This window comes from Mesoplodon bidens, assembly GCF_964165515.1.
Source record: "Mesoplodon bidens genome assembly, chromosome: 18".
In the NCBI taxonomy this organism is placed as follows: domain Eukaryota; kingdom Metazoa; phylum Chordata; class Mammalia; order Artiodactyla; family Ziphiidae; genus Mesoplodon; species Mesoplodon bidens.
In genome coordinates, this window is record NC_138175.1 from 45303577 (window position 1) to 45324233 (window position 20657).

Sequence of the window (20657 nt, forward strand, 5' to 3'; positions counted from 1 at the left end):
TTGTTAACCATATCATAAAATTATAACTCCAACCATAATGCCATCTATGAGATATAATGTAAAAAATTTAATGATATATAACACACATAAAGAAATGTGCCCATATCACAAGTATTGTGTGATAAATTTTCAGAAAATGACACCTGTGTAACTAGCACCCAGGTCAAGGAGCAACATTATCAGTCTCGTAAAAACCCTCCGTGTGTCCCTTTCCAATCACTGTCTCCCTCTCCCCCAAAGGTAACCACTATTGCCACAAATCAGTTTTGACTGTTTTTAACTTTAAAGAGATGAAATCATACAGTATGTTCTCTTTTGGGTCTGACTTTTAATTCAACACTGTGTTTGTGAGATTCATCCATGTTGTTGCTCTAGATAGTCTTCATTTCCCCTATGATCTCCTTTTCTTAACCCAACTTGAGCCAATCCGATTTGATCTGTCTGAAATTTGGAATAAAGACACTACATTTCAGAGTCAGGCAAGGGTGTGGTGCTCTAGAACTGGGGCAGTCAATTCCTGGACAAGCAATAATTATGGACAAAGAGGGAAGCTAGGTATCTACAAGGAGAGAATGGAGGAAACCTGCTGAGGGATGTAGACAAAAGATGATGGGACCAATGAAAGATAAAAAGAACTGGATAGATTTGCACAACCCATGAGACCCAGTTGTACTTCCGATTCTTTTCTTCTATGACATTGTCATGCACCTTTACAATGCACTTTTTAAAATCAACTTTTATTTTGATGTGATATCAGGCCTCCTGAAAAGTTCTAAGAAGGATACAAAGCATTTCAATACAGTTCACCCTCATTCCCCAAATGTCAACATTTTACCTTTGTTTTATCCTTTCTACCTCTCTGTATAAACACACATTATTTTTCTCAGTTGTTTGAGAGTTAATTGAAGACACAATAACCTTTTACCCTAAACGATTAAGTGCACATTTCCTAAGAACAAGGCATTCTCTTACCCAACCATAGTGTAATGGAATTAACATTGACACAATATTGTTATCTAATCTACAATTCTTACTCAGTTTTGTCAATTGTCCCCATAATACCCTTTATAGAAAATATGTGTTGCCCTCAGTTGCCATGTCTCTTTAGTCTCCTTTAAGCTGGAACAATTCAGTCTTCTTTTGTGTGGTATGACCTGACATATATGAAGATTGCAGGACAGCTATTTTGTAGAATATCCTTCAATTTCAATATGTCTCCCTCATGATTAGATTCAGGTTATGCACTTTAGTCAGGAATATCATTGACATACTGTTGTATCCTCAATATTTCATATCATCAGGCCCATGATGTCAATTTCTTATATGCCTGGTAATGTTAATTTTGATCATTTGGTAAAGTGGCATCTGTCAGGTTTCCTCCGCTGTGAAATTACTATTTTTCCCTTAGTAAGTAATAAAGTAAATGCCTTTTAGCTCTACTAATTTGGGTGTGTTTCTTCCCCTTGTAAATTATTCATTTCTGTATCAGTTTACTAAGGACCCCATTCAAACTGGCTTAAGGGAGAGGGTAATTTATGGTTGCATCTAACTAACTGAAGACACCATTCAGATTTACGTAAGGGAAAAGGGGAATGTATAGTCCAGGAGTGGCTCTGACTTTGGGTATAGCTGGATCCAGGGGCTTAGCATAATTAGGAACTTGTCTTATTCAATGATAGCTATATAAATTAAGAGGGACCCGATTCTGGGCAGACAGAAGCAATAGATATCTGTTACATTGATTCAGACAGTAGCAAAGAGGAAGTAAAAAGTGCATGAAGAGACCCAACCGCAGCCTGGGGGTTCCTTTGGTGAGCCTTACCCAAGTGGTTTGTGTGGTTCTGAGCAACCCAGGACCTGGATTATCCACATATTTTGTTCCCTGGCCATAATGATTGGTTCAGGGATGGACGTAAGACCCAAGCTGGGCTGACGAACGACAGCCCCAAGACCTTCCAGAACTATTGGCAAAAGATGTACTCTGGCTCCTGAGCTTGTGGAATGCCAGCCTAGAACTGCAAGTGCTCATCTTTGTCTCCCAAATGAAGGGTCTACCTGAGAATGAAGTCAACACAGAGAACAGCAAAGCCAAGAGATACAGAGAGGTAGACCCCTCGTAGCTTTGTTTCAATAAATTCACCTTTTCTCCTTAGCCAAAGTGGAAACAGAATGTTGTATGTTTCTCCTCCTCCTTCTCCCTCTCCCCCTCCTTCTTCTTCTTATTCCTCCTCCTCCTCCCCTCCCCTCCTCCCCCCTCCTCTCCCCTCCCCTCCCCCCTCCTCCCTCCCCCCTCCCCTCCCCTCCCCTCCTCCCCCTCCCCCTCCCCCTCCCCTCCCCCTCCCCTCCTCCCCCCTCCCCCTCCCCCCTCCCCTCCTCCCCCTCCTCCCCTCCTCCCCCCTCCCCCTCTCCCTCCCCCTTGAACCCATGTCTCCTGCATTGGGGGGCGGATTCTCAACCACTGCGCCACCAGGAAAGCCCCTATGGTGCCTGTTTTTAAAGTCACTTTTGTTGAGGTATAATTTATGTACCATAAAATGTATCCATCTTAAGTGTAGAGTTCAGTGAGTTTTGACAAATGTATACATTCATATAACTACCACCACAATCATCATATAGAACATTTCTATCACCCCCTCAAAAATTTCCTCACACTCTTTTTTAGTCAGTTCCTTCCCATGGCCCCAGGCAACCACTAATCTGGCTCTGTCACTGTAGATTAGCTTTGCCTGTTCTAGAATTTCTATAAGTGAAAGCACATAGCATGTATTATTTTGTGTCCAGCTTGTTTCAATAAAGGCTGTTTATTTTCTACAGAGTCTATTTATGTTTACATGTGTGTCATAGTTTATACATCGTGTTGTAGATAACTATGGAAAAGCATAAACCACGCTATTTCAGATGTAGTTGAACTCAAAATGAACTGAGTTTTTAACATGTCTTTTCCCACTTCTGAAATGTTTACTTTAAAAAGCATAAAGACCCTCGGACTAGCTTTTCATTATTGAGATGTCTTTAACAATTCACTGTGTCCCTATGGAGAACTCTAAATCCAACCCAAGGAGGAGGCTTGTTTATACTTTGACACCAGCCTGAACCATCTTCTGTCACTTACACACACCCCTCCACTTCCCTCCTGAAAAAGTCCAGTCCCTTTGTGTCCAATGGAGATCACTTAACAAGCTCAGCCTAGGCTGGAATAAAAAAGACAATTGGGATATTATGTCTTGCAGGTGTAGGAGAAGGGTGTTGAGAAGGCTCTCACACCAGCTGTCCCCTCAGCTCAAAGGGTAGAGCATCAGGTTCCATAGGGTCCAAATCTCCTGCCACCTGATCATAGATTCCTCTTGCATCCTCATACCTGTCTTCAGGCCAGTAGAGGTCACAGGAGCCCTGACAAGCAAAGGTGGAGTTAGAACCATAGAGAGATGCTCTGTGGGTCATCATTGCAGCTCTGGGGGATACAACCTCCTGCTCTACTTCATAGAAAAAAATGTTTTAGCTTCTAATTATGGGGGAAATTCCAACATAAACAAAGAGGAGAGTGATTATTATGTAGCCCCGTGAGCCCATCACTTAGTTTCAACAATATCAACCTTTGGTCAATCTTTATTTATCTATATCTCTATCTTCTCATCCCCCCAAAACTGGATTATTTTTAAGCAAGTCCAAGATATCTTGTGATGTACTGTCAAAAAATAATTTAAATGTCAGACATTTGAAACTTTTAGTTAGCCCACGATATCAGATATGGGAATTGTGGAATGTGAGTCTTGATTCTGTCAGTCTTATGAATGTCCAAAACATTCCCTCATCAAAATAGAAGAGATAAAAGACCATGTAGGGTGGTCGCTACTGGGGATGTGCTTTCCCTAGATTTGGGAGAAAATGGTTCTTTTTGATCAGTAAACTTTAGAGCAGACTTGCCCACGGGCCAAATATGGCCCACTGTACTTTTTATTGACTAAGAATAGTTTTACATTTTTTAATTGCTGGGAAAATATCAAAAAAAGAATGATGCTTGTGACATGTGAAAATTATATTAATTTCAAATTTCAGTGCCCCAAAATAAAGTTTTATTGGAACTTAGCCACAATTGTTTGTTTATCTATTGTCTATTGCTGTTTTTATGGCAGAGTGAGGAGTTTCTAGAAAGACACTATATCCTGCAAAGCCCAAAATATTTACTATGTGGCCCTTTTCAGAAAGTGTTCAGACTGCATCTGTGCTTTAGAGGGCACGTGTGGTTCAGCACCATGGACAGCATTGTGCACTTTATTTCCACCTTTGTGGGGAGAACAGTTCCCCATCTGGACAAAATTACAGAGGGAAATCTTTGGCTCACTGTAGCCAGAGCATTAGTCAAGGCCACACAGAAAGTAGGGGTTCTGCCCCACCTCCCTTACAGTAGGTGGGGCTTAGTTTGTGGCCAAGGTCCCTGTCGGCTGCTTTTGCCTGCCCAGCCACAATCTTCACTTCCCTCTGTGCTCTCCATCCCTCTTCCACTCTCAGCCCAGTGGATTGAATGGGGCTGGCCCCTACTCCCTGATGCCATGGGTGGGCACTGATTCAGACTTGTCCAATTAGCATATACTACTCCCCACTTCAGTTGTCCAGCAATGAGTATGATCCAAACTAAACCAATAAGTGTCTGCGTTGGGGCTTTGGAGCTGTTGAAAAAGAGGCATTCCCTTTATTTGAAGGTTTCTAATCTAATAGGATACAAACCTGAATTTGTTAGGGACATCTTTAGAGAGGAAATTCTGGGTGGGCCTGAAGACATTTCTATCCCTTGACTTTTCCATTGAGTGGGCCAAAAAATTATTTCTCTATATCTCTCTGCTTAACCAGTATAGTGGAGATGGCTACTTATCCAACCAAATACATACCTTCCTTCTTCCACAGTAACAGAATTGTAGTAGGGGATATAGCTGCCAAATAGGCTGCATTTCTCAGACTCCTTTGCAGTTAGGTGTGACCATGTCCATATTCTCACCAGTGGAATAAGAGCAGAATGCACTGTTTCTGGGCCTGTACCATAAGTCAGGGTTGTGCCTCTACCATGCTCTCTTTTCCCCTTTCCCACCAGTTGAAACCCCCAGGGAACTGTCCCATCCATGTAAACTTGGTCAACTTACTAGAGGATAGCAGAGGAACACAACAGAAAGAACTTGGGTTCCAGAATAACCACATGCAGCAGGGCCACTCACCTCTGACTGCTATGTGAGAAAGAAATAGACTGTCTCGTTTAGGCCACTGGATTATGGCTAAGGCCTCTTTACTACAGCAGCTAGCTTACCCTAATTAATACAAGCAGTAGGAGGTGGGTTTCTAGTACCAGCCAAGAAATATCTCTGCTGATACAAATCTCCTCACCATTGGTACTTCATCGTAGACGGGTCCCCAGGCCCCAGACGGGGCATACAGTCTTTCCAGCTCATCATACACGTGCCCAGGAAAAGCCATTTTCTCCTCCTTAAGACCTGTGACACCTGGAAGGGAGAGATGATCAGGGCACCAGGTCCAGATGTCAGGATTACCTATGGGGGTGGGGGGGTTCCACTCTGCTCACCACTCACCTCGGGGATAAGACACCTCCTCCAGCGTGGGGGGCAGCTGGGGGCTGAAGTCCCTCATGGAGTGGTAATATGGCTCTACATCTGTTGTGCTGACCTGTCAATGCCCCCCCCCCAAAAAAAACAGATAAAGTCTTTTCCATCCTTTGACTCCATCATTCCTGGAAAGGGCAATGATTAACGTGAAGCTAACAGTGGAATTTTCGTCACTGTCAATCCCCTGTCGGGGGGTGTCAGGACCACCCCCACTCACCATGGAGCTTCGAGTGTCACGGTCTCCAGTCCACTGGCTCTCCTCGTATTCATTCCTGACTCGGTCTTCCTCTGACCTTCCAGGATGGAGGCATGGGGGCAGCTGGGTGTTGACCCTCTGACAGCTGTCTCCCTCAAACCTCCTCCCCAGAGTCTTCCTTACAGAAAAATATCCCCACTTACCCTGCCTCTGTCTTCTCTGAGATGCCTGAGGGAAGTAGGAAAAAAGGGGTCAGAAACATGCTCCTCGAGCCCACTTGGCCCTGGGATACCTTCAATATGCAGCCAACCCAGGGCTCCCATCACCCTTGGGCCTCCGTCCTGGCAGGTCCCTCCTCACCCTCAGCAAGACGCTTCAGTCTCCGCTGCCAGAGGAATCCCCCGATACAGGAGGCGTTAGATAGTAGCAGAAGACCCCCAATAGCAAACAGCACAGGCAGCAGGGGCAGCTTTGAGGGTCCTGTGGGGACAACTGGTTTTAGACTTCAATTGGGGTTCTCTGAAAAAGCCTCTCCCTGACCAAGCAAAGTCCTCCTCCTAGGTCAGGAAAGCAGATGGGCAGGTGTTTCCATGTCCACTCCTTTTGCCACCCCAGGGAAGGTGGCTCCTTTCTCAAATCAGGCCATTAGCAGTGGGTCCTACCTTTGCCCAAGCCCCTTGTATGGACTCAAGCAGGAACTTCAGCTCTTTAGCTGGGCATTCAAGACCTTCTGTGATCTGGCCTCTTTCCATGTCCCCACTCTTGCTCACAAACTATTGACCCTCCAGCCACACAAAACTAACCACTGGCTGTTTCCAGAATCACTGAGACAAACCCACACTTCTAAGCTTTCGAATAGTCAAGTGTCTGTCTTTAAATGTCCTTTCCTCTCAAGCAAACTTCTATTCTCCCTTCAAACTCCATCTCGAATGACTTCCTCTTTGCACAAACTTCCATCCCAGACAATATCAGAATCCTCTGCTATATCCCTGAGGACAGGACTAAGTCCCTCTCAGTAGACATCTGCTTAGCACTCATTTCCCCAACTTCTGCTAACAGGACTCATTTTCCTTTGACGGTGGTTACTCCCTGCTCTCAGTCTGGGTGGCTCCCCAGGACTCCGTGGAGGACACATGGCCTGAACTGGCCAATAAGAGCTCCCATCCCTCTTCCCACAGTGATCAGTTCAGAGACTGGCATTTAACCTAAGGTGGATTTTTGCAAGAACATCTACGACACTCTTCTGCTAGCTGCTAAGAAGTGAAATAAAAGCTGAAGGTGTGGGAGGATTTCTTTGCCTTCTTAAGAGAAGAACCTGAGAAGGAAGTCATCAGAGTTGAAGGCAAAGTTGAGAGAGTGAGAAACTGATTCTTGGTGAAAATTTTGAGCACCTGAATCCAGGCACACTAAGAGGTTTCAATTTCATGAGCCAAGCCATTCTTTTTATTTATTCAACAACAGCTGAATTTCTGTCACTTGCAACCTTCTCAGACTCTAAAGGGGATTATTTGCAAAATGATCATAATTGTCTCCCTATATGCACACCCTTGAGATTTCCCCTTCCACACTGACTCTGAATTGAGCCATGTCACTTGCTTCAGCCAATGAGACAGAATCAGAAGCTTGAAAAGTGCCTGTAAATTGGAACTTGCCCTCTCCTGCTGCTCTTGGGATTCCAGTGACCACCTCCATGTCTGGAATCCCACCTCCATGTGAACAAGCCAAGGAGACACATGCGGCCCACTTACCTCCATTGTCCCAACCAAGAGCCAGATTGTCAGACGTGTGAGGAGGGGCCCCCCTAGACCAACCAGTCCCAGCAGAGCTGCTACATGACTATAGCCCAGACCAGAACTGTTCAGCCACTCATAGAATCACAAGAAATAATGTTTGTTGCTGTAAGTGCGCATATTTGGAGTGGTTTGTTACGCAGCAAAAGCCAACTGACACAGGCTCTGCACAGGGCATGGAATCAGCTAGTTTTTCGTTTTGCTTTGTTTTTCAGAATTAAACTGAATTAGGAAGAGAGAAAATTTATCACATCCAGGTAAGAGGAGGAGCTAAGGATATGAGTGAGGGCCTACAGGGCAGAGCTAAGCCTTAAAGGGCTGTGGCCACAAGGAAGAGGAGGTGGGGTTAGAGACCAGAAAGTTTTTTCCAGGAGAGAGAGGGTGTTTGGGGATTGAGGACTTGCCTGCAGGTTGCTCTGTGGGAAGCTGGTAGTCAGGTTCTCCAGAAGGTTGGTCTAGACCTGGGAGGTGAATATAGAGAATGCAAATTAACACCATTAATCTGAGATAAGCCTTAAATATTTCTCAGCCTCCTATTGAGCTTTGCAACCCATTTTGAGACTCATGGGAACTAATTTATGACTTCTTAGGAATATTTCAAAGAGAACTGGAAACTGCTGATGATAATGACAATACTATTAATAGCCATTCTAATGCTAATGCTAATGATAATAATGCTAATAATAAAAATAATAAATTATTGATGAGTGCTTTATGGTGTGGAAAGTTCTTTTAACCTGAATTGTCAATTTTGGGGATTAATCAAAAAAGATGCTGGGTTCTCAGGATGCCTTAATAGAGGTATAAGTTCTAGAGCAAGGGAGGTAAGTATAGTACTACTTTATGCTTTAGTGCTTAAAGGGAAAACTGGAATGGAGGTGGGGGGAAGGGGAGGGAAGATTGTAGGGATGGGAAAGAGTCCTTACTGCCATGAGGAAAAAGGCTGCTCTGTCAGGAAGGGAAAGACAGAAAAAGGGAGCTTTCATGGGGCAAAGTAAACAGAAGAGCAGGGGACATTTCGTTAAATTAGCATCTACATAGCACTTACTTTGTACAAGGCCCTGTTCTAAGAGTTTTAGATATATTTTATTTAATCCTCACAACTGTCTAAGATAGACCTTATTTTCAGAAACTGAGATACAGAGGCTGGAGATACACCTTATCTTTAGAGCCTGAGGCTCAAAGATTATATTGAATCTTAAGTGACTTGCCTAAGGTCTCACATCTAGGAAGTTGCAGAGCTGGGACTTGAACCCAGGTTTGTCTGAACCAGGCTCTGTGTGATTAGCCACTACACTGTAGTGTCTACCAGAGTCAAAATGTTCTCAGTCTTATAAGAATTTATCCATGTCATCAAGTTGCTGAATTTATTGACATAAAATTGTTTGTAATACTTCCTAATTTCCTTTAATGTCTGTAGGATCAGTGGTAATGTCCCCCTTTTCATTCCTGATATTGTTTAAGTGGCGTCTTCTCTCTTTTTTTGCCTTGATTAGCTTTATAAACATTACTGATCTTTTCAACAAATCAGCTTTTGGTTTCATTGATTTTTCTTTATTGTTTTTTGATTTTCTAGTTCATCAATTTCTGCTCTTTATTATTTCCTTCCTTCTGTCTACTTTGGATTTGGATTTAATTTGTCTTTCTTTTTCTAGTTTCTTAAGATGGAAACTTAGAGAGACCATTTGAAGACTTTTAAAAAAAATCTAATATGAGCACTTAATGCTATAAGTTTCTTGCTAAGCACTGCTTTAGCTGCACCCCACAATTTTCATGTTTTCATTTTAATTCAATTCAAATTCTCTTATAATTTCCTTTGTGTCATCAGTGACATTTCAAGAGTGAGTCTAGTGGCAAAAACTAGTCTTTGGAGTTCATCTGCCTGAGTTTAAATCTGAGTTGAACTACTTCTCTGTAGTTCCTTCCACCTGTGCGAGTTTTGACAGTTTGTTTAACCTCTCTGGGCCTCAGTTTCTCCATCTGCAAAAAGGGAATAATAGTATTGACTTCACTATACCACCCTATAAGTTCTCTGAGGAATTTTGCAACCTGCCCAAGAATGTCCCTTCCCACCTGGAGTGGTGACTGAGATCTGGGACCCTTTGTCAGCTAGTCCACTGTCGCCCAGGGCATTGCTGGCCAGCAACCAGACCCTGTATCGTGTAGAAGGCTGCAGCCCAGTCAGTGTGAAGGTGGTGGCCTGGGGTGGTAGGACATTCATGTAGAGGAACCCTGGAGTCCCCAGAGCCTCATACCTGCATGAAAGGGAGGGCAGTCATTCAGGGAGGTGCCCCAGTCCTATTGGCTACCACCCCTTCCTGCCATGACCGGGACCCACCTGACTTGGAAGCTTTGTGGCAAGCCCCCATCAAAGCCAGGCTTCCACTCCAGCCCCACCGAGTATGGGGTCATGCTCACGACCTTCAATCCCAGTGGTGGATCAGGGCGGCCTTTGAGGTAAGGGATGGGGGACATAGTCAGAGGATACAGAAGGATTCTGAAAGCTTCCTTCCAGATTCCTTAAGCATGATTTTAAATATACAGTCGATTCTCATTATTCATGGTGGTCATGTTCTCTAAAGTCACTGTGAACCCTCAACGAGCAAATACCAAACCACTGCTTCTAGGGGAAATGCAGGCTTAGATTCCCACGAGCCTCTAGTCACATTTTCATCAACCAATTAATACATGATCTTGTATTATGCATGTTTCTGCTTAAAGACATCTTATTTAATATATCTTGTTGATTCATTAACATTGAACTCACAGCCAGTGGTGCTATAACTCACACCTGAACGAAGCTTATCCAACACAAGTATTTTCTCCAAATGGCACACCACAGACTTCTTGAGCTTAGGAACACCAGACAGCACTTTAGTGCTGTGCTTGGGGGCCATTTTATTTAGCAAAATCACTAACAAAAAGCACGAAGGTGCAAAATATGAGTGCTGTAAGAAAGCAGAGTGTTGTCTTGCTCCACCTCAGCTGAGAATGTACTCATTGGGTGACTTAAATTTTTCACCCGCTCTGTACAGTCCCCTGAATGTCTGAGAGAGCAGCATGAGTAGTGATTTGAGGGTTATGAATAAATTTTAGCAAGCAGGCAAATGTGCAAATACAGACTCCACAAATAAGGAGGATTGACTGTATAATATGTTTCTTGTAGTGGATTTTTGTGCCTATCTCATATCCATTCCCCTCATTTCTTCTGGTTACAGAACCCTGAATATCCATTGGAGAACCACTCGCCCACATTCTCAGGCCACGTGCTTCTGATGGAAGTGACTTCACTCCTTGTAGGATGGACATGTGACTAGGCCTAGCCAACAGAAGCAATAATCAGATCACGTTGCCTTCCCCTCACCACTGATTGGATCAGGGATGGGCTGGGAGCCAAGTGGAACCAATGGATCTTAATTCTAATACTTTCACACCACTGTTAGGAAGCCTTACTTTATTGTAAAGCTTCTCATAGTGGTTGTTAGATGTCTAACAGACATCTCACAATAAGGCCAACACAGAGAAAAGCAGTCCTGAGAGATGGGGAGTTCTTGATGACAGCTGAACCTAGATTCAGCGACTCCTGAAAATCTACTTTTCAGTTACTTGGGCCAATAAGAAACTCCCTCCATTTTTTCCTTTGTTGTGGGTTTCCCTAAAAAATCCAGTCTCCGTTGGGATTTCGGGGCAGGCAAAAACTCCATCCTCATTCCTAAACACTTCTCAGGTTTCAGGAACACTGCCATTCTGAGAGCAACCAGAGACTTGGGGATTGACCTAGGGGAGCACCCTCCCAAAACCCTCAGAGCCCCCTCCCACCATACTGATGCTGACGAGTTGAATATCGGTGTGGTCCGAGCCAAGGGGGTTGGTGGCTGTGCACGTGAAGAGGGCATAATCCTGGGCTGCGGACACGTTGGCAATGGTCAGGAGGCTGCTGTGGACACCACTCTGGTGGTATGTGTGCTCTGTGTACCTGGAGAGGAGGTGTGGCAGGGACTCAGGTAGGGTGATTGGGGCTGGGGGATCAAAGTTAGGGCTGGACTGTTACCTGGCTGGGCCTGGGCTCACCTGGGATCCTGGAGATCCAGAGGGACCCCGTTTTTGGTCCAAGTGAAGACGATATTGGGGACACCTCGGGCACGACAGTGGAGGGTGGCAGAACTAGTGCTGTCTCCAGCTGCAGCCACTTTAGTTAGAGGAGAGGGATGCTCCACGTGGGGGGCAACTAGAGGGGTTGGAGGTCAACGTGAGGTGTATGGAAGGACATGATATGTGGATTTAGTGGCAGGCGTTGAAGTTAGGGCTTTGGTTGTTACTCACATCTGACAACAAGACGGACCAGCCCTCTGGCTGGAGGTGCCACCCCATTGTCCACAATGCACTGGTAAGCACCAGCCTGGGTCAACTTGGCATGGTGAATCCGAAGACGCCCTGTGGACCCCTTTGATATCTTCTCCATGTCATCCAGGCTCTGGTCCTCCTCCTCTTCTCCCTGGAGGCACAAGACTCAGGAGATGGTCCCCAAGTCTGGCCCCAGCTCCATTATCCTCCAAACTGGGTCCCCTCTGTAGCCTCATTCTCCCACCCACAATCACCCTTCCTAGCAAAGAAAAGATTCCTGCTGTCATCCACCCATGCACCCATCCATCCAGTTATCCAACCATTCATGCATGGATCCATCCATTCATCCACCAATCCAGCCAACCACTCACCCAACCATTTATTCAACCATTCATGCTTGGAACCATCTACCCACCCATCCATCCATGTATTTAACCATCCTATCCATCGATTCATTCATTTATCCATACATCCATCAACCTCCCATTCCATCCATTCACCCATTCACCCATTCATTCATCCAACCAGCTGTTTTCCTTCTACCTGTCCATTCACCCTTCCATCTCTCAACCCATCCACCCCATCTATTTCCTCATAGACACACACACCAATAAATACATGCATCTGTTCATCAATGCATCTAGCTACCTATTTATCCATCTCTCCATCTCTCCATTGACCTGTGCACTCACCCATCCATCCATCCATCCATTTACCCATTATCCTTCCACAGACATCTTTTCCACTGATGGTGTATCTATCCATCCATCTACTCTCTAGTCTAATCTACTCATTTCTCTCATCAATCATCTAACTGCCCATTTATTGATCCATTTATCCAGTCATTCACTTGTTCATTTGTCCATCTGTTCTTCCATCCACTCATTCATCCATCCACCTATTCATCCACCCATCTACCTATCCATCCATATATCCACCCACCTGCCCACCCACTCACCTGGTTATCTATTCACTCATCCACCCATCCATCTGCCATTCAGCAGTTAGTTCTTGGAGCATGCCCGGACAAGTACATAGTTATAGAGGGTCATGTAGACGTGACCCCTCCTCCCAAGGAACTCACAGTCAAGAAATCACATCCCCCCAGCCCCCTCCATTTACCAAAGGTTGGATCCTTACCAGCCTCTCCCAGTTGAACATCTCAGGAAGGATGGGATTGGCATCAACAGTGCAGACTATGTCCACAGAGCCCCCAATATTCACTTCAGTGGGGTCTTGGAGAATTCGGATGATGGGAGCATCTAGGGAAGGGTGGAGCTGGGGGAAGGCACTTGGGCCCAGACAGGCCATGGTGGAAGAGGGCCCCAGGTGGGTGAGGTGTCTTAGAGGTGCCTGAGAAAGTCATGGGTGTGATAAAGTCTGCCTTTGGAGTAAAGTTCTCAAGGTTAATGAGGTTGTCCCCACCCTCTACTATACCACTGTAGTGACCAGAGTAGGTGCTGTGGACTTCCAGAATTGTGTGGTGGTGGGGCTTCCACAGTGGGCTTGGCTTCCTGATGGGAGTAGGTGGGCAGAGATTCTACATAGGGTCTCTCTAGTGGGCAGATTTCCAGAAGTGGACGTGGCTCCATCATAGTGGGGGCTCCCAGAGTGGGAGGCTTCCAGGATGGGTGAAAATCCCTGGGTGGGTGGAGCTTCCACAATGAGGAGACTCCACAGTGGGCAAGATTCCCTGGGTGGGTGTGGTTTCCATGGTGGGCGGGGCTCCCAAAACTCCCTAGTTGCCTAGGGTGATGAGGGGGCTCACAGTGTACGTCCAGCCTCACGAGAGCTTCAGCGGTGCCCTCTGAGTTCTGGCAGTGCAGCTGGTAGAGACCATCGTCAGCGCGGGTCACGTTCCATAGCTGCAGAGCTCCACCAGACAGGATACGATGCCGGGGGCCGCCAGCTGGGGGAAGTAAAGGTTGAGGGGCCTACCAGACCCTCCCGTCCCGGAGTCCCGGAGACCTGCGCTCCTCTTCATTCCCCTCCCCTGTACCTGGGCTGAGGCGGTAGCCGCGGAAGGTCCAGTTGAAGGCCTCCGGGGCGGGGTTGGCAGACACAGACACGGGTAGCAGTGCCTCGCCCTGCTCCACCGCGGTCACCACAAGCACCTGCTCACCCAGGAACTCTGGAGGGTCTGCGGAGGAGGCGCCGCTGGGAGTCAAGATTGTTAAGGTTCGGATCCGGGGAGGATTTGAGATCAGGTGCAGGCATGAAGTGTTAAAGTCGAGATCATGACTAGATTTTAAGGTTGTGGACAAGGTAGCAATTAAGTTCAGAGCTGAGATGGGGGTTAGGTTCAGGAGAAGCCAGAGTCAGTTTTAAGGATGGAAAGAGGGGTCGGGATGGGGGTGATGGTCAGGGGTAAGGATAGGGGACAAAAGGCAGGATGGGGGTTGGGCAGGATAGGAGCTGGTGCAGGGTCGGGTGTGAGGATAAAGGTCGGGAAAGTTTCAAAGTTTAGGATGGAAGTCAAAGACAGTATCAAGATGAAGACCCACGCAGTATAGGGTCAGGAGGGAATCAAGAGGGATGCCAGGCCTGCGCACATACACAGCACGTTGAGGCGGTAGAACGCGCTCACGGTTTCCCGGAGCTCGGTGCTGTGGGCACGGCAGGTCACGCGGTGGCCGTGGTCGCGGGATGACATTCTCAGAAGGACGCTCCCAGCGGCGGCGGAGCCTTTGAATGGGGCACTCCGGGGCGTGGCGGCCACACCCTCCAGCCTGTGGACCGGGCAGGGAGTAGGACCAGAGCCAGAGTCTGGGTACTGGGTACTGGCAGGGGCGGGATTCTGACTGTCAAGGGGCGTGGCCAGAACCAGGGAGCGACGGGGCCACTCGCACTCTCACCTCTCCCCCTCCTTGTCCCACGACAAGTTGACCGGAGGGTTGCTGCTAACGCTGACGCACGTCAAGTTTAAGGCATCCCCGGGGCGCAGCGCCGACGCGTTGGCCAGGATCGTCACGTTAGTTGGGGGGACTTCGAGAGCCGGTGGGAGGAGCGAGGCTCAGAGGTGAGGAGGAGGCCCGGCAGTGACCCAGGCCCCGCCCAGCCCCGAGCGCGCCGGGACTCTGCGGCATCCACCCCTCCCCCAGCCGCCCCCCATCCCCAAGCCACCAGCCACGGCTCCGGCTCAGTTCCCCGCCGCGGCCCAGCCCTCCCCCCCGGCCCGGCCGTGCGCCCCCTCACACTGCACCACAAGCTGCGTGAACGCGCTGAGCTGGCCGGCTTTGCACGTGAACTTGGCCTGGTTGTCCGACGGACCGGCGATCAGCACCAGTTCTCGGGAGAAGGTGCTCCCGGACTTCTCCAGACTTCCCAGCTGCACCCGCCGTGGCTCCTGGGGCGGCCGCGGCTCGGTCACTGTGCGCGAGTCCTGAGGGCCGAGACTGACTGGGGGACCGCGGGGAGCCCTGTCATTCCCCGCGAGACGCCCCACTGGGTTGGCTGCCAGCCCAGATAAAGCTTTTGTGTGATGAGGCAAAGGCGCCCCCTTCCGTGGGCACCAGCTAGGGTAGAGGAATGGGGACTGGAACTGAGCACATCCTACCGGAATCTCTCCCGCCGACTGGGCCCCCGGAGCCCCGAGATTTTGCTGTCTGATTCCGCCTCCAGTCCCACGCCTCACCACCCCCGGCCCCCCCACCCCGCCTCCTCTGCTCTCTGGAGGCCCTCGGCCGACCCTCAGCCCCACTCCTCAAATTTCATTCCAGCTATGTTTACCAGACACCCTACGCCAGGAAACTCCCTTGGAATTCCCAAACCTTTCCCAGAATTCCTTCACTGTTGCCTATCCTTAGTTCTTTTTCTTAAACTCCCCACCTTCCTCAAAGATTTCCTTTGATCTTTCCCTTAATTCCATTGGCTGGTCGCAAATTTCTGAATCCTTCCCCAATATTCTCTTATTATCCTAATCTTTTACTAGAATCCTTTGTATTGTCCCAATTCGTGGTTTTTCTCCAAAATTCCATCCAATTAAATGGAATTCAATTTCGTTCCCGTAATGCCTAGTCTTTCCCCCAGAATTTCCACTAGATTCCTAATTTCCCAAGAGTCTCCCAGAATTCTGCCAGAATTTTAAAATTTTAATGGAATTTCAATTTCTTACCCTCAAGTCCCAAGAATTCAATTTAATATTAATGGATTTTTCAAATGTGCTGGAGGATTACTAGTCTTTCCCCCCAAATTTCTAGGCTTTGCCCACCATTGTCTTTTGTTTCTGGAATTCTTAGTCTTTCCCAAAATTCCTGCCATTTCACCTGAATTCCAAGATTTCACCGGAATTTCCTTTAATTTTAATGAAATTAATTGCCTTTTCTCTAGAATTCCCAATCCGGATCCAGAATTCTTTCTTTTATTCTAGAATTGTCACTGTTTTCCCAGAATTTCCTCACTTTTTCTAAGGTCGCATTTAATTCTCATGGCATTTGTCTTTTCCAATTCCCTGCCGAAACTCAAAATCTCCAGTATTTTTCAAGAAATTCAGGTTTCCCAAAATTTCCCAAGAGGAGGAGAGAAGGGGCTTCATCTTTCCCCCACATTCCCAGCCACCCCACAACCCTTGCTTGGCACCAACCTTGTACCAGGTGAGGGAAGGGTCTGGATTGCCTCCAATGGCCAAACATACCAGCCTCACCCGGGTCCCAGCCCGTAGACGCTGCCCCTCTGGGGGGCCCTCAATCCATAGCTTCTGGGCAGGATCTGTGGGGAGATGCAGGAAGAGTGGATTTTCTCTCCCGGCTGGGGCCTGAGGGTGGGGGTCTCTAAGGCATGGGGCACCCCCGGGTGAGGGTGGAGCCTCACATTTCACGTTCAGGGTGAGTGACTTCTTGAAGGTCTCCTTGGTGAAGGCCTCACTAAAGGCCTCGCATGTGAGGGTCAGACCATTGTCCTCCCGTCGCGCCAGGAATGTCAGGTTAGACATGGAGATGTGGCCACCATGCAGGCCCTGGCAGAGAGCGAGCTTCAGACTGGGGGAGTAGGGCACCCCCATCCATGGTACCAGTGACTTGGGTCAACCCCAGACCCCAGCAGGGACACATGAATCATCTCCACCCTCTCCTCTGTTAGACCCAGGAGGCCCTGGGCCCCAGTCCATGCTTGCTCCCCAGGCACCAAGGCATCCAAGCTGCCAGACCCCTCCTCTCCCAGATCCAGGAGTTGTGCCCTCAGCTCCCTCCTCCCTCAGACCCAGGAGCCTGGCCCCCGCCTCACATCCATGACTGTCTCCTCTGTGGGCAGCAGCTGCCGCCAGCCCAGCCACCATCGCAGTAGGACCCTTGGGCGACTGGACTTGGTGATGCAGGAGAGGGTCACGTTCTTGTTCTCAGACTGGGATGCAGATCCCAGGATGGTAATGGCACTGGGGGGAACTGCAGGGATGATGGACAGAGGAGAGACACTAAGCTGGGCTGCACAGCTCACAGATGAGCCCAGACAGAGAGGAGACTGGGGACAGATGATGAGGTCTTTGGCATCAGACAGGCATGATTTGGGGGCACAGACAGATGGTTCTCTGGGGCACAGACTGACAGATGGGCAGCTGGCACCAGGACTCACAGGTGACCTGAAGCTTGACCCCACGTTCCTGGATCCCTGTAGATACGCTGTTGTAGGCCTCGCAGCTGAGCCTTGCCCCATGGTCTTCCGGCCGCACGATCATCACTAACATGCTGCGGGCCACTGCCTGAGTGTGCTCTGTGCCCCAGGCTGTGGACACTGGCTGGCCGTTCTGGAGACAGGGACAGGCCTGGGCCAGCTCAGGGCCGGCTCCCGGCCCTCGCCCCTTCCCCCATCTCCAGACCTGCCTCTGCCTCACCTTCAGCCACTGCAGTGTGGCTAGTGGATTCCCGCCTCGGGCCATGCACAGCAGCTCCAAGTTCTGCCCTGCCTTCGCGTGCCCCTCGTCCAGGCCTGGCCACTCAATGACAGGGGGTCCTGGGGGGACTGGGGAACAGCAGTCACGGGCCTGGGGACTCCATGCATTCTTTCCAGGCCCCACAACCTGCCTCTGAACCCCTGTGTTTCCCCCTTGAGAGTCTGAGCCTTCCATGATCCCTGTGCTCCCCACGCCCCCCAATTCCTGCTCCCCATCCTTGATGCCAACAGTTGACTCAGTTCCCCACTTACACAGAACATTCATGGTGATTGAAGCCTTGATAGGGGTGTCCAAAGCTGGGCTGGACCCCTCACAGACCAGTAACTGCCCGTTATCTGAGCTCTGGGGTGTCACCCTGGGGTGGGAAGTTGGGGTTCTAAAGTCAGTTATCATCTGAAATTTGGGAAGTCAAGGTGAAGAGGTGGGCAAGCCAGCTCCCCACACCTGGCCTAAGTCTCTATGGTGATTTCCTTTAAGATTTAGAGCTCCATGGAAGAGATTTCAGGGTCAACAGTGAGAACTGGGGTCCCAGAGGCCCACACCTGGCCAAAACCTTTGTACTTGATCTTCTGGAACTGGGATTCCATGAAGAAGTTTTAGAGCATCAGGGTGAAGAATTGGGTCCCGGATGTTCCTACCTGACCCAAGTTTCCGTGCTTGAATCCCTAGGATATGGGGTTTTCGTGGAGAAATTTGGGGATCAGTCTGCGGGGAGGGCACCCCAATTTCCATACCTGGCTGTGGCCTCTGTGGTGAAGAGTTTCTCCTGGGATCCCTCATTCACATTAGCAGAGATGTCAGAAATTGTTTGTCCACCTTGGGGTAACAAGAAGGCTGAAGGGGTGCCAGGTTTCCCCCAAGGTAGATTCTGGGGAGCATGGCCTGGAATTCCTCAGGGTGGACATACAACCCCTCCCTCCTGGTTCTGGAGGAGAAACACTATGTCCATTCCCTCCACACATTCCAGCCTCCCTGAATCCTGGAGTCCTCACTCAGGGCTGAGTCCTGGCCTGGGCCTCTCCCCTCCTCTCCTTTTTTTTTTTTTTTTTTTTTTTTTTTTGGCTACACCACCTGGCTTGCAGGGATCTTAGTTCCCTGACCAGAGATCAAAGCCGTGCTCCCTGCAGTGGAAGTGCGGAGTCCTAACCACTGGACCGCCAGGGAAGTCCCTCTCCCCTCCCCTCCTTGCTGGGTTGTATTACCCACCCCCATCACCTCAGCTTCTCTTTGCTGCACCAGAAGGACACCCGTATCTCTATCTGGAGCCTCAGCCTCTCCCTTGAGTCCCGACCTAGCAGTCCCGTGAACTCCTCGGTACCTTTCCTGGATGTCCCCTCCCATCCACTGGGTCCCACACTGGCCTTTGCATCTCCCCAGGCCTGTTCCTGCATCCCATCTCAGGAGAACCCTGGGCAGGGACACATCCCCTCCCCACTCCAGGGGCTTCCCGCTGCCCCCATCAGTTCACCCACACTCACTCAGGAGGAAGGTGATGTCAGGTGCTGGCTTTGCATCCCCAGACACACAGCTGACCAAGTACTCCTGTCCAGCTACCCACGTGACCGTGCTCCCTGCCTCGGGGGTCAGCTGAAGCACCTTGGGGGGCACTGGTGAGAAAGGGTCTGGAATAAGCCAGAAGCACCCAGAAGGATATGAGGATCTGGGCTTTGTGTCTCATTGCTCAAGAAATGAGTTCTGCACCCTGGATCTAAGCAAGGGGGTGGTGGGGAACTGGGGGCTTGGACTCCTGGACCCTGGAGCTGGCGAGGGTGGAAGTCCAGACTCATGGGTCCTGGAGGTCTCTCACCCGTACCCAGGATGGAGAGGATCACTCTGGGCGACACGAGCTCAGGGCCTGTTTCTGAGCGGCTGACCTGGCACTCATACCCTGCATCGTCGCTGAGGTCACATGCTTCAATACGCAGGTGGAATTCACCTGCAGGGAGGACCCCAGGTCAGGGCCGCGGTCAGCCTCTGCTGGTGGCTCAGAATCTCAGGCTCTTGTCCCTTACCTTTCGTAGGGTCCCCTTGAAGGCGATACCGTGGGAAACTGGGGATCCTAGGATCGGGGCCTAGGAGCAGCCCATCTTTGGCCCATTGGACTGTGCTGCCAGGGGCGCTGACCCCACACCACAGCTCAGCGGCAGTGCCCTCCACCACCGTCAAGTTTTCAGGCAGAGCCCAGAAGCCTCGGGGGACTGAGGCAGGGACTGGCACCTGGGCCAGGCCTGGGGACACAGAGGTGTCAGTGGGAGAGGGCAGAGGTTCTGCCTGGAGGATGTGGGTGGAAAATGAGGACCACCTGGCTCTGGTCACCGGCCAGGATCCCACTCACCTGTCATCAGCAGCCCCATGAAGAGCAGCGGTGTCCTGATGGGGAGCCTTAGAGCCATCCCAGGTCCTCTGCCTGTGGCTCCCACAGGGACCACTGCCCGCCTCCTGCGTCTGCCTCTGTCTTTCTCTGGGTCCCTTTCCATGTCTCCGTCTCTTACTTTCTCTTTGTTTCTCTTTTTCTTCTTCTACTTCTCTGTTTTTCTCTCCTCCCAGGAGTCAGTCTCCCCTCCCCCACACTGTCTTTCTCTCTCTCTCTTCCTGCCCTAAGTCCCCTCTGATCTCCCTCCTGTATTCTCTCTATCGTGCTCTCCTGGTCTCAAGTTCCCTCTCTCTCTCTCCCTCTCTCTCTCTCTCTCTCTCTCAGTCTCTATCTCCTTCCCTGAAGTCAGTGTCTATTTCTCTTTCTTCTCCTGGTCCACTCCCACCCCTGGTCTCCTCTCACCACTCATAGCCCCTCTGGGAGGACCCACTGCTGAGTCGCGCAGGCCCCGGGAGCCCAG

At 49.3% G+C, this 20657-nt stretch overlaps 1 protein-coding gene across 2 annotated transcripts; it reads right to left on the reverse strand.

The window, feature by feature from the left end:
* Window positions 1-3258: 3258 nt before the first annotated feature.
* Window positions 3259-20606, reverse strand: NPHS1 (NPHS1 adhesion molecule, nephrin; the record flags this gene model as incomplete). 2 transcript variants are annotated; one of them, XM_081216382.1, is made up of 29 exons in its annotated part: window positions 20159-20606; window positions 19836-20051; window positions 19637-19759; window positions 19302-19430; window positions 18558-18639; window positions 18075-18178; window positions 17764-17891; window positions 17505-17676; window positions 17160-17317; window positions 16749-16893; window positions 16522-16646; window positions 15135-15321; window positions 14795-14924; window positions 14496-14668; window positions 13939-14079; window positions 13708-13848; window positions 13080-13201; window positions 11919-12090; window positions 11667-11823; window positions 11420-11571; window positions 9934-10045; window positions 9669-9850; window positions 8000-8056; window positions 6166-6285; window positions 6009-6033; window positions 5827-5902; window positions 5577-5670; window positions 5374-5480; window positions 3259-3390 (listed from the first exon to the last, which is right to left on the reverse strand). In XM_081216382.1, exons 1-29 carry the CDS (start codon window positions 20298-20300, stop codon window positions 3259-3261), a joined length of 3804 nt encoding a protein of 1267 aa, XP_081072508.1. In that variant the 5' UTR covers window positions 20301-20606. The 2 variants fall into 2 exon arrangements, with proteins under 2 accessions (XP_081072508.1, XP_081072507.1); XM_081216381.1 differs by having other exon boundaries at window positions 5374-5489.
* Window positions 20607-20657: the final 51 nt, after the last annotated feature.